At 36.8% G+C, this 12,368-nt stretch overlaps 1 protein-coding gene across 1 annotated transcript in view; it reads left to right on the plus strand.

Annotated features, from left to right (window-relative positions):
• The window catches only part of lmbrd1 (LMBR1 domain containing 1), an 80,274-nt gene that overhangs the window by 58,581 nt on the left and 9,325 nt on the right, over positions 1 to 12,368 (plus strand). Inside the window, exons 12-13 of the mRNA XM_015374484.1 lie at positions 2,208 to 2,357; positions 4,366 to 4,447. Of these exons, the coding sequence (XP_015229970.1) occupies positions 2,208 to 2,357; positions 4,366 to 4,447 (232 nt within the window). The remainder of the gene's footprint in view (positions 1 to 2,207; positions 2,358 to 4,365; positions 4,448 to 12,368) is intronic.

The following is a 12,368-nucleotide window of genomic DNA, read 5'->3' on the forward strand; positions in this document are numbered from 1 at the left end:
ACTGCGGGACTAGTTAGAGTCAGAAAAATTTTAAGTGAACAACAATAAGTGGGAATGCAAAAAAGCATTCCCACTTTGCTGTTTCTGCGAAACAGCTTTTTCTAGTTCAAAGAGTTTTCTTTATTTTCACGGCTATGAAATTTGAAGATTCACACCGAAGGCATCAAAACTATGAATTAACACATGTGGAATTATATACTTAACAAAAACTGAAACAACTGAAAATATGTGTTATAGGTACATAAAATTTGCCACCTTTTGCTTTGATTACTGCTTCACACACTCTTGGCATTCTCTTGATGAGCTTCAGGAGATAGTCACCTGAAATGATCTTCCAACAGTCTTGAAGGAGTTTCTTTGCACTTGTTGGCCCTTTTTTCTTTCACTCTGTTGTCCAGCTTACACCAAACCATCTCGATTGGGTTCAGTTCTGGTGATTGTGGAGGCCAGGTCATCTGGCATCTATCGCCGCATCCTATCACTCTGCTTCTTGGTCAAATAGCCCTTTCACAGTCTGGAGGTGTGTTTGGGGTCGTTGTCCTGTTGAAAAAAAAATGATGGTCCAACTAAACACAAACCGGATGGAATAGCATGCCGCTGCAAGATGATGTAGTAGCCAGGCTGGTTCAGCATGCCTTCAATTTTGAATAAATCCACAACAGTGTCACCAGCAAAGCATCGCCACATCATCACACCTCCTCCTCCATGCTTCATGGTGGGAACCAGGCATGTAGATTTCATCCGTTCACCTTTTATGCATCGCACAAAGACACGATGGTTGGAACCAAAGATCTCAAATTTGGACTCATCAGACCAAAGCACAGATTTCCACTGTTCTAATGTCCATTCGTTGAGTTCTTTAGCCCAAGCGAGTCTCTTCTGCTTGTTGCCTGTCCTTAGCAGTGGTTTCCTAGCAGCTATTTTACCATGAAGGCCTGATTCTCCTCTTAACAGTTGTTCTAGTTATGTGTCTGCCGCTAGAACTCTGTGTGGCAGTGACCTGGTCTCTGATCTGAGCTGCTGTTAACCTGCGATTACAGATTAACTTATCTTCCGCAGCAGAGGTGACTCTTGGTCTTCCTTTCCTGGGGCAGTCCTTATATGAGCCAGTTTCTTTGTAGCGCTTGATGGATTTGCGACTGCACTTGGGGACACTGTCAAAGTTTTGCCAATTTTTCGGACTCGCTGACCTTCATTTCTTAAAGTAATGATGGCCACTCGTTTTTCTATACTTAGCTGCTTTTTTCTTCCCATGATAGAAATTCTAACAGTGTATTCAGTAGGACTANATTTGATGTTTGGCTGTTTAAAAAGGAACAAAAATCAGGGACTATAATAAAGGCCACTGACAAGTGAGGGAAAGACATGGATTTGATTCTTTAAATGCAATGTTGACACATCTCTAGGATCTGGTACTGCAAAGATTTGCCATTATATGCCAATTCATACTTACTATCTGTATCATTAGTTTTTTTACCCATTATAATGAAAAAACTGGTTTAGCACAGACGCTTACAAAAAAAAACAAAAAAAAAAAAAAAATATATATATATATATATATATATTAATATCATAAGAAGAAAGTAATAAAATGAAGTTATTTTGCCTGTGATGAAATGAATGCTCTCTTTATTCATTGTATGTAAATGATTGGGTTTCAGCTTTATTGAAAATGAGTTTGCTGACTTGGCAAATAAGAAACTGCAAGGACAGTGTGATACAAACTGTCCCAAGACAGTTGGAATGATGGGACAGCAGCACCTCCTCCTGAGGCATTTTAATGACAGAAATAATTGATTGGGCTATATTGCAGAATTTATGGTTAAAAATATCTGTCTGATATATTTAATTTTACCTGTGTATTTTATATTTGTAATTTTGTATATAAATGATAAATTTATCATTTTTTTTAAATGATAACTGCATTACAAAAAATATATTATAAAAAACTAGTTTGAAAGGAAAGAGTTCATTTTAATCAGTGGTCAGTTTTGACTTTGAGCGCTGCTGCTAATAGAGTAAAATGTTTTTTTTTAAGTCTTCTGTTGCTAAAAAGAATGTTTATTTTCTATTTTTTTTTTTCCTTTCCCTATCCGTTATAGTAACTTATTTTTCAAGGCATCTGTATTAAGTTAAAAGTTCTGGTATCCTCAGGAATAAACAGTGAGCTGAACATTTCTGTTTTTGTTTGTTTTTTTTATACCTAGCTCTACAAAATAAGACCAAAGAGAACACGTCCCCAGGCCCTCCTCTTCCTCTGCATGATTCTGCTGTTGATTGTTCTTCACACCAGCTACATGATCTACAGTCTGGCCCCACAATATGTCATGTACGGCAGCCAGAAATATCTTGTACAGGTGAGAAAAAGCTGTTCAAGTAATTTCCCACGTCGTTTTCTGTTTTTTGGTCTCCCTGATGAGATCTACCTTTCAGGGCAAGTTTCTAACAATGTCTGTATCCGTGGGTTTAAACCACTGTGGTCCAGCTCCGTGTAGGCAGCGGTTTGGTCTCTGTGGGCCAGCAACAAGCCTTTTAGACTCTTGTTCTTTTTATTTCCTCTCAGAAATTGCGGTATTTGCTGTTTGGATTTTGTTGTTTGACAGAATATCATTTGAGTGCTCCAACTCTTCTCTTCTTGTGTGGGTGTCTGCAATTGGTTTTCATGCAGCTACATGTGCGTTTTGTTAAAAACATGCTTAAAGCAGCATAATTTAGGTAAATCTTAGCCTTGTTTTGCCAACCCATCGTCTCCCTTACTGAAATACAAGAATGTACTAAAAACTGTTTAACAATTCATATGTATTTAAGATTTTTACATGTTCATGCCTATTCCAATAAATTAATTTTCATTTAATTTTTGCTTTGCCAGCACTCTCAATGCCCAAGGCCAAATGATATTACATAAATGATTTCTTTTTATGTAATCCTGAATTACAATTACTCTATTTGGACAAATGTATGCAGCTGACTGGAGCAGCAGGTAATCTTTAGTAAACAGATTTACAACAGGAATAAATTTCATGTCAAAAAGAAAATACTGATTGGCACACCAAAGCAAACTGGGCTTTACATTTCTAGGTTTGAAATTGGAAAGCTTAATATTTAAACCACATCTGTTCAGATGACCCAGTATATGTTGTTAAAAGCTGCACTGAAAAGTTATTTGCACTTCTAACACTACATATTAAAAAGCACTCTTACACTTTACATAGTACAAGTGTTTTTTTTTTTTGTGATCATATTTCTACAGCATTTTGACGAACAAAATGAAGATGACCGTCTTAAGCTTGTGTTGCAGTTACTGTCATTGTACTAGTATGTAATGATAGGTCTGTATTTAGAGCTCGCCACAGCAAGTCTTTACAACTTGCTCACAGACGTGGCAGAGCCTTTACACCGCAGCCACTTCCTGATGCATCTGGGATTTAAACCCACCAAATCCCCTGCTTTGTTATGTTGGAACTAGAACATTTTCATTTTGGTGTAGTATTAGATTATATTCACTTTAAATTAGATATAGTTAGATATACAGTAGTTTATTTCTTTCAGAACCTCAAAAGGCATACCAAATATCATCTCTGCTGTATGCCACAAATTAACAATCATGGGAATAAAGTGAAAGATTTGTTATTATGAATTACTTTAGATTTGTTTTATCCTATTGGACAGTATTTCTCAAACCTGGTCTCCAGGCTCATCTGTTGTACAAATATTAGATGTTTCTCTGCTGCCACACACCTGACTTTTATAAGTAGATTAACAGGCCACAGTGGCAGAACATGGCACGTTGAGGAGAGTTACGGTATTCATTTCAGTTACTATCCAAGAAAAACTAGTTGATTACATTAACTCATTGACTCAAAAGCAATCCCCCACACCAAGCATGCTTGCAGCGACAGTGGAGAGGAATACTCCTTTTTAATAGATTAAATCAGGTTTTCTCTGTTTTTGTATGGAAGACGTTTGTTTTAATCTGCTTCAAAAAGATGCTACTAGAGATGCACTGACCAGCATGGGATATCAGCTATATGACTAGTTAGCTGAATCAAATATCATAGAATAACACAGACTAAGCATTCTTATTCAGTCATTTTATTTTTTAATTGTCCTTCAGAACAATATAGTCAAAGCAATCTAGTTATGTCACACAGAGAAATTAGTGAGAATGTATATCTGTAGTTTATTTTTACAGTGTTTAAGTCAGGCCTGATGCCCTCTTTCCCATGGCAATGTATAAGGTTCCTTCAACAGTATTTGATCAGTATCTCTTTATACTCTCAGCCCAGATTTCTGTATCTGATTGGATCGGTGCATCACTAGTTGCTATGTTTTTGAAATCACTAACATTTCTTTTATTTCTTATAGAGTCAGACATCCTCAACTGATCCAGGTCCTGGCAATACTACTTTGAGCACTACAAAGATATGTGATGCAGATGCACCTGAGGGTAGGTTTCTCACTACTTCTTTTTCATAGCACATGAGCAGCACTCTCACACCAACTAAGATGTAGCACTCATAGATCTAGTCTGCTGGAGCAAATACAGAGCACTGGGTAAAATACAACTAATTCAGAACACTGGGTTTTAATATTGATTATTATTTATAAGAAATAAAAGCAAATTATACAAGGAAGAAACATTCACTCATACAAGCTGTAGCATGTACTTGTACCCATGCCAGTGCTAATTACTGTGCGTCAGCCATGAAAACATAAACGTGTAAATCTACATTACACCAGCTTTATTATGGTAATTTATTCATCTGACTAATGCACATGTGGTCTGTAGTAAAGTAGACACTAAGGTGCAAAATTGGATCTGTTTACCAAGTTATCTATACTAAAGTAATAAAGGATCTGTTTGTGTGTCTGGTTCAGGGATTAATAGAAAGTTTGTAAAATAAAGTCAAACATCCTCTTTTAAATAAAATAAAGGGTGTATCCTTTCATGTATTGCTGTAATGTTGGGATGCAACAAATGTTTCACAGCTGCTTTACAATCTTAGGTTTATCGTAATAATCCTATTATTTTTTTTGGCTGTTCAAACCAAAGCTGTCTACATTTACATTGCACAGATTACAACTTCTGCTTTCTGAGGCAAGGTCTGCATGACATCTGCGTGACTGAGTGCTCCCTCGTAACAGTGGGCACTAACTCATGCAGGTAATTTGGTAGCACCTTCTGGGCATAAATGACCAGTGACCATTCAAGCACAGTTCTAAATTTCCTAAAGCCTGAACAAGAGCCAAAAGGAGGTGCCAAAGTCAAGTTTTCTCTCTGACCACTTAAATTACAGCCTGCTGAAAGGTTATTATGGATTTGTTTCCCATCCAGGCTCAAGCATTACTGCCTAGACTAGATTTAGAGCCACCAGTACATTCTAGATCTCCCATTAATGCTGACACAACAGATTAGAATTATTGGCATCAACAAGGAACCCGTGTGGGATCTAATGGGGTCATGTCAAAGAAACATTGAGAACAGATTTCTTAGACCCTTGTTGTTTGTGTATTAGAGAGGTTTGGATTATTAATGAAAGTCCCTCCTTACTCAGAAAACGTGCTTCTATTTCCGTCACTTCTGCAACAGTTTTGGACCCTTATTGATAAAACCTGTTTTGGAGCTTTTTTTTTTTTCCTTCTTTTTTAAAATTTTTATTTCCCAAAATATTTTTTTACATTCCATGTAAACAATATAGACTTTTTTCACCTAAAAAATATTGTTTCACATGCTAGATCCATTTTATTTTAGTGTTTTTGTACGAGGCAAGGCAACACAAGTTTATCAGTATAGCATGTTTAAGTTAAAAGTTCAAGAAGCTGCCTCTACATGAAAAGAGAAACAGAGTATATTGCAGCTACAAAATAAAGGCACATAAAGATGAAGTCGGTCTAGAAACCTAAATGAATGATTTCTGAATACATCTAGTCCCAGATGCACTTGATGCCTTTAGGCCTTTATTTTTGTAATATAAATCACATTTTGCTCCCTTGGGTGGACACAATTTCATGGCACTTTATTTTTATCCCATTGCACTGTTTACTGATGGCCAGTTCTTCTGCAGTAAACTGCTCCTTTTCACTGTAGATTAACTGTACGGCCAATCCACCCAGAAATATTATGAAACCAGCCTTTTGGAGGGGCATAAAATAGTTATATAAAAGTTTAAAAAATCGGGTCCCAGTGGGAAAAATTAGAAGAAAAAAAATGGTTTCGTGTTGCATGCAAGCCACATATATTTTTAATTTTTTTGTTAAACAACATTGTAAGCCTACAATACCTTAGTAACCTGCATGCATCACCAGTTGGCTTTTTTTATTTCTCGTGAGCTATCTGGGCATGCTCAGTGTCTTTGTCAGCGCGGTGTATGTGGGGTGTCACAGCGCCACCTAAGGGTCCCAGCATGTGTACTACTACAACTTGATTGGTGCTGTGTTTATTTGTGTAGATAAAACTTTTTTCTAAGTTGTTTATGAAAATTTACACTAAAAAGGTAACTAGTTATAGTTACTTCTCCAAAAAAGTAACTAAAATAGTAAATCAGTTTTCAATTCCCTCATTCCTCATTCATTATAAAGACGGAGGTTGATGCGACTAAGTTTCCCTGAAAGACTGTATATCAGTGCAAATTGAGTTGATGTTCAGGCAATGCGGCACCTTCAGGCTGTGATCTAAACGTGTGTTTACAGTGAAACTAGCAAACATATTTATTTGTTTCAGGGCTCTAATTTATCATCATCAGTCGCCGATAAGTCGTGTGAGGCGGGGAAGTCGAGGGCGCGGGGTCGGTGGTGCAGGAATACAATACAAACCCAAAGTTAAACAGTTCTTATTTTCACCATCATCATATGTTTCACTGAAATAAGATTAATTTTGGTGAAACATGTGACGATGTCCAGTGTGGGGCGGTCTAGTGGTTAGGGCATTGCGCTTGGAATTCAGAGGTTCTTAGTTCAAGCCCCAGTCCCACAAACTGCCACTCGGGGTAACTGAGCAAAGACCCTTAAACCCCACACTGCTCCCTGGGTGCCGCACATTGGCAGCCCACTGCTCCCCAAGGGGGTGGGTTACATGCAGAGGTGAATTTCTACAGTGTGAGCTTAATAAAGTTAAATTAATTGCTTAATCGCTATTCATCTTTTACACAGCTACCAGAAACAGAAACATAGTTTAATCCAACTGCAGGCAACCAGGATTTTACCACTCTTTGCACCGGTCCTCGTGGGAAATGCTGTCTTCCTTTAGGCAAAACCATACCGCTTTTGTCCATAACACCTTTTTTTTGTGTGTGTGTGTATGTTTTTTTTTTTTGTAAGCGTCGGTGCTAAACCAGTTTTTTCATTATAATGGGTAAAAAAACTAATGATACAGATAGTAAGTATAAATTGGCATATAATGGCAAATCTTTGCAGTACCAGATCCTAGAGATGTGTCAACATTGCATTTAAAGAATAAAATCCATGTCTTTCCCTCACTTGTCAGTGGCCTTTATTATAGTCCCTAATTTTTGTTCCTTTTTAAACAGCCAAACATCAAATAGAGCGAATCACCTGTACAAACAAGACTGCCTTTCACCTGATTGAAGAATTGGCTTTCTGTACATGTCATAGGTTGTTGTTGTTGTTGTAGAAGATTATTAGTGCAGGGAAAAGTTAATGACTCAAATAGTGCTTCAATGCTTTCTCAAATTACAATCTGTAGAGCTAGGATGCAATCAGAGTTGTTAATGAGATATGATAAGCTAAAATGTCAAGTGGGTAATAAAGCTTAGAATAAAGTTCAGATATAAAAAGTTAAGTCTGAGTTGATTATTCTCACAAACAAAAAATATACCCTATTCACTGATGCTTGAATGAGTATCTTATCAGCAGTCTTTTAACAGAACATCCTTTGGATAAAACCAACAGAAAGATACATAAATAGATAAAGTAAAAAATAATATAACTTGGAATGAATAATCTTTATTTTAAGTAACTTGTATGCAAATTGAATTTGTTAATACAACTCTACTGATACTACAGATTATGTATATGATGCTGTTCTGTGCCAAGTCGAGTGTTCTTTAAGACAATCATCAAAATCTGAACCTGAGGCAACCAAAAAGTGTTATGACTGTGTACAGCAGACATATTAAAACATGTGCTGTCCTCTAGGTTTGTGCCCCATTCAGCCATGCTAAAATGAAACTACAGAGATTAAGGACAAGGTGTTGGCTGGAAGCGATTGAGATATCACTAATGGACAGAAAGGGGCCAAGTTTGTTTACATTGCATGATCTTATCATTTACAAATTAGTATTCTTCTCCATACAAAAACAAAAGACTTAGTTTACCTTCCATTTAGATAGGGGCTCGTTTTTGCACTTTTAATAAAAAGAGTCCTGATCCTCTCCTAATGTTAATGGGTGTCTTCCTTTATTCATTACCGTGCTGGAAGCATTACTCTTTATTTAGCTCCTGCTAAACCCTAATTAAATACATTATAGTTTATGTACTGGATATCTGCATAGAGGACCATGTGGGCGTAAAAGAAAAGAGGCAGTACTCAGGATTGATTAAATTAAGTCAGAGAACATGTAATTTGTTGGCTACTGTATTACAGTAACTATTCCCCTAAGTGTGAAACAGATATTTGTTTTGTTGATGATGTTAGCAAACAAGATGATGGAAAAATAAGACTGATAACCTTGGCTGTACTTAAAGACATACAGTGGCTTATAAAAGCATTCACCTCCTTGAACTGTTTACATTTCCATGTAAATATAATTACAGTTGTGAAGGAAATTGTTGCAACCCCTTACATTTTCTTTTTTCCTTTAACATGCGTTTCTCCCAGAAAGTTAGCAGTGACGCATATTTTTTGCATAGATCTGTTTATTTGCCTTCTGTGAAATGTGACAAAACAGTTCAGGCTGCAGAGGCTATAGAAACTATCAAATGCGTTTGAAATTTAGTACCAAATATGGAAGAGGCACAATTCGGATATTTTTTGGGGTGAAACGATGGGAATAGCGTCATTCTGACTGCCATTTTCTGATCAGATTTGGGTCATATTTGCACGTAGTGTGAAAGTAGCCTAAAGCTTGATTTGTGCTTGATGCGTCTTCAAGACCCGTGCAGCCAAAATACGTTGGAATGGCGTGAAAGCTAAAGTGGCATGGAAGATAGAATTTACACACCGAGCAACTAAGAACATGAACACCTACGTAGACGGAAAAATGTGGACGAGCAACAGCTCCTACGCCGGGTTCACAAATATAAAATTCTAGGGAAAAGAAAATATTCATATAACAGAAGCATGGCCGCAGGAAATAGGGGTGCTGGGGGTGCTGCAGCACTCCCTAGTGGTGAGAGGCAGAAAAAAAAATGTATAAAAAAAAAACTTAGCACACTTTATAAAAATCTTATGAATGTTTTTGTAAATGATTTTGCCTTTTTTATTTTAGTATTACGTGTATTTGGATTTTTTTTGGTGATTATTTTGATGCCTGATAAACACATTCATGGAAGTTGCGTAGTCATGGCAACGTCAAGCAAGCTAGAGCGAGGTATCCCGCTCTGTCAGAAGACTAGTAAATTTATATAGTCTAATGTCAGAAACGAGGAGGAAATATGGCACAGAAATGCATTTCGGATTCATCCGCTCATGATAGACTTTATCTGCTCTTGCAACTCAACATTTGGACACCTGCAACCGGGGCACCCTGCCTCTAGCTCAAAGTAACACTGAAATCCCACATCCGTTTTGGAGCTAATAGTCACATATGACATAAACACAGTGACTCAGGTTCATGCCAGCTGACAGAATCTACGTTTTTATAGTGTTATAGTGAAGTTTAATTGATAACACATATTCACCTGAGAACTGATGTCTCTGTGTTACAGACACTGGTTTGGTGTACTGCAGTGTACATAGAAAATAAAGTAGTGAATCTCAATCTATTTACCTATTTATTATTATTGTATTTTAAATAGGCCTAAAGGCTCATCTGTCTTTTGGCCAAAAAAACTGAAAAGTTTTCACAGCATCTCCTGTTCAATAATACTTCCAGCCCTAGTCTTCTCTATAAGAAGATTGCTGAACCTAAAGTTGAGCTGCAGCACACTGGCCAGCTACAGTTTTGTACAAAACATTTTCCACTGAGAACAGGCCTCACCATGGTTACCCAAAAAACCTTAAGGGTACATGTGCTCACAGTCAGGTTTTACAGTTGTTCTTTAAAAGTAGAAGTGCAACCGCTGGAAGCATTGCTGCAAAGGCTGAAAGGAAAGGAAAGGGTAGGGGGGTCGGCCTGTCAGTGCACAGGTCCCATGCTGCACACTGCAATGAGTTGGTCTGAAAAGGCTGTCGCCCCAGAAGGGAGCTTCATTTAAAGATAATGCACTGGAGCCTTGCTCTGTGTTCTGATGGGACCAAGAACAACTCATCTGGTTCTGGTGGGGTATAGTGAGGATGTCTGGCAGCAACCAGGGGATTTGTATTATCCTTCTACTGTTTAAATCATTCATAGTTTAAAGATTTTATTTTACCTCCCTAAAATCTTTTTTTTTTTGTCTTCAGTTTTATGATAGTGCTTTTAAATGGACTGGAACACGCGTTCCATTTCTATAGGAATTGTATCATTTTAGATTTCCCACCAGTCATTAAATTGAAGATATTAAGGTGTCGGTCACTTTAATGAATTTTTTTTGTTGTTGTTGTTGTTGTTGTTAACCATCTTTGAAACTACTACCATGAGTAAGAGGGTTTGTCAGGCTGAAGGAGCATATGCAACTGAGATGGAATACATTTGCTAATCATGCTGGTGAGAAGTTTATGAATTCCTGCAAAATAGGAACTACACCTTAATGTTTCTTTTTTTTTTAAGGCGGAATGTATTTACAATTCATTTTTTTTGGCAACTGAAAAGTTTTCTAAGACTAGTTGAAAGTAAATACTGACTCGGAAGTTGGAAAACCACATTTCTAGATGCAAATTATATTTGGTTGGTAAGAGAAAACATTCATTGTTTTAGTTTATTTCGACCTATAATTGAAATTAACAATGGAGTTTTTCTTTTGAGCAGTTTTCTTTTGCTGTAGTACAATACTTTGCTTCATTTCATGTGCAACAGTGAGAGAGCACAAAGAAAAGGAAAACACTCCAAGAAGAAAGGAAAAACCTAGAAGATGACAGTAGAAAGTTAATGCAGGCATGAAGGTAAGGGTTCCTCTGGCTGCAGGAAGTTGGAACTCCTTTTCAGAGAGAAGTCGCTCTCAGTTGATCAACGCTCACTTTGTAATTGATGTAGTCTTGTTCAAAAGAACTCTGCCTTCTTTGTAAAGCTGACAGGAGCAGGAAGGGGGCAACAGGGGAGAGCATTAAAAGCTAGCGTCAAGACGGTTTTTAACAAGTTGAAGATTCTGCATAGAAAAGTCAGTTTGTTATTGGGTTTGAATAAATTAGAATTTTTTGTTCTACTAGCAGTTCATCCACAAATATGATGTAGAGTTTTGTGTTTGTTTGTTTTTAGTCTTTTTTTTCAGTGCATCATTCCTGTTACCTTATTTATATTTCCATTTCTGTATATGCCTTTTACTGTGATGCATAAAGTTAGAAAGTGTCTTTAGTTGTCTATTGGTATATATAGATTTTAGAATTGCAGTAATTTTTAACAAAACTTTTCATTACCACAAATCATACTGTCCTATTTAAAGTGAGGGCTTTTATTATTGATAGTGATAGATAGACCGCTGTCCTCAATTTTACAAGGAACAGCATGTTTTTTTTAGTGATTAATGGATCTTAATTGAAGAATACTCAGACATGCATAAATCAAACAAAATAGCTTTGTAGCATAGTTAAAAGTAAAAATAATTTAAAAACATTTAGCATGATATAGGCCCTTAAGATAAAGGTATACTCTTGGCTGGTCTCTTACTGAGGTGGAGAGGGTAATTTTTCCAAATCTTTGGTGTTTCATTTGCTTCTTTTTCATCTCAACATGTTTCTTGTCCTGCTATAGGCTATTTGCAAAAAAAACATTTGATAGTTCTGTAATCTCTAATATATGATTATTTTTAATACTGTTCTTTTGAAAGCTGTTTTTCACCATTTAACTTTTCAGAATCAGTTAAATCTCTGTTTGGACCCCATTTTACCCAAGGAAAATGGGCTGCGTGATAAGAATGCACAGCTTTTATACAGGCTAATGATCTCCATAGACCTCACCTTCCATCATCAAACAACTGCACATCCCGTGGTTTGCTTTGACTTAAAAAGTCTTCAAGTTCATACAGCTTGTAGTGGTGAAATATGCATTGATACAATAATATGCTTCAGATACCAATGCTCATTATTATACAGTTATGATTCTTCTCTCCCTTGA

Source organism: Cyprinodon variegatus, unplaced genomic scaffold (genome assembly GCF_000732505.1).
Source record: "Cyprinodon variegatus isolate N-32 unplaced genomic scaffold, C_variegatus-1.0 Scaffold104, whole genome shotgun sequence".
NCBI classification, from domain to species: domain Eukaryota; kingdom Metazoa; phylum Chordata; class Actinopteri; order Cyprinodontiformes; family Cyprinodontidae; genus Cyprinodon; species Cyprinodon variegatus.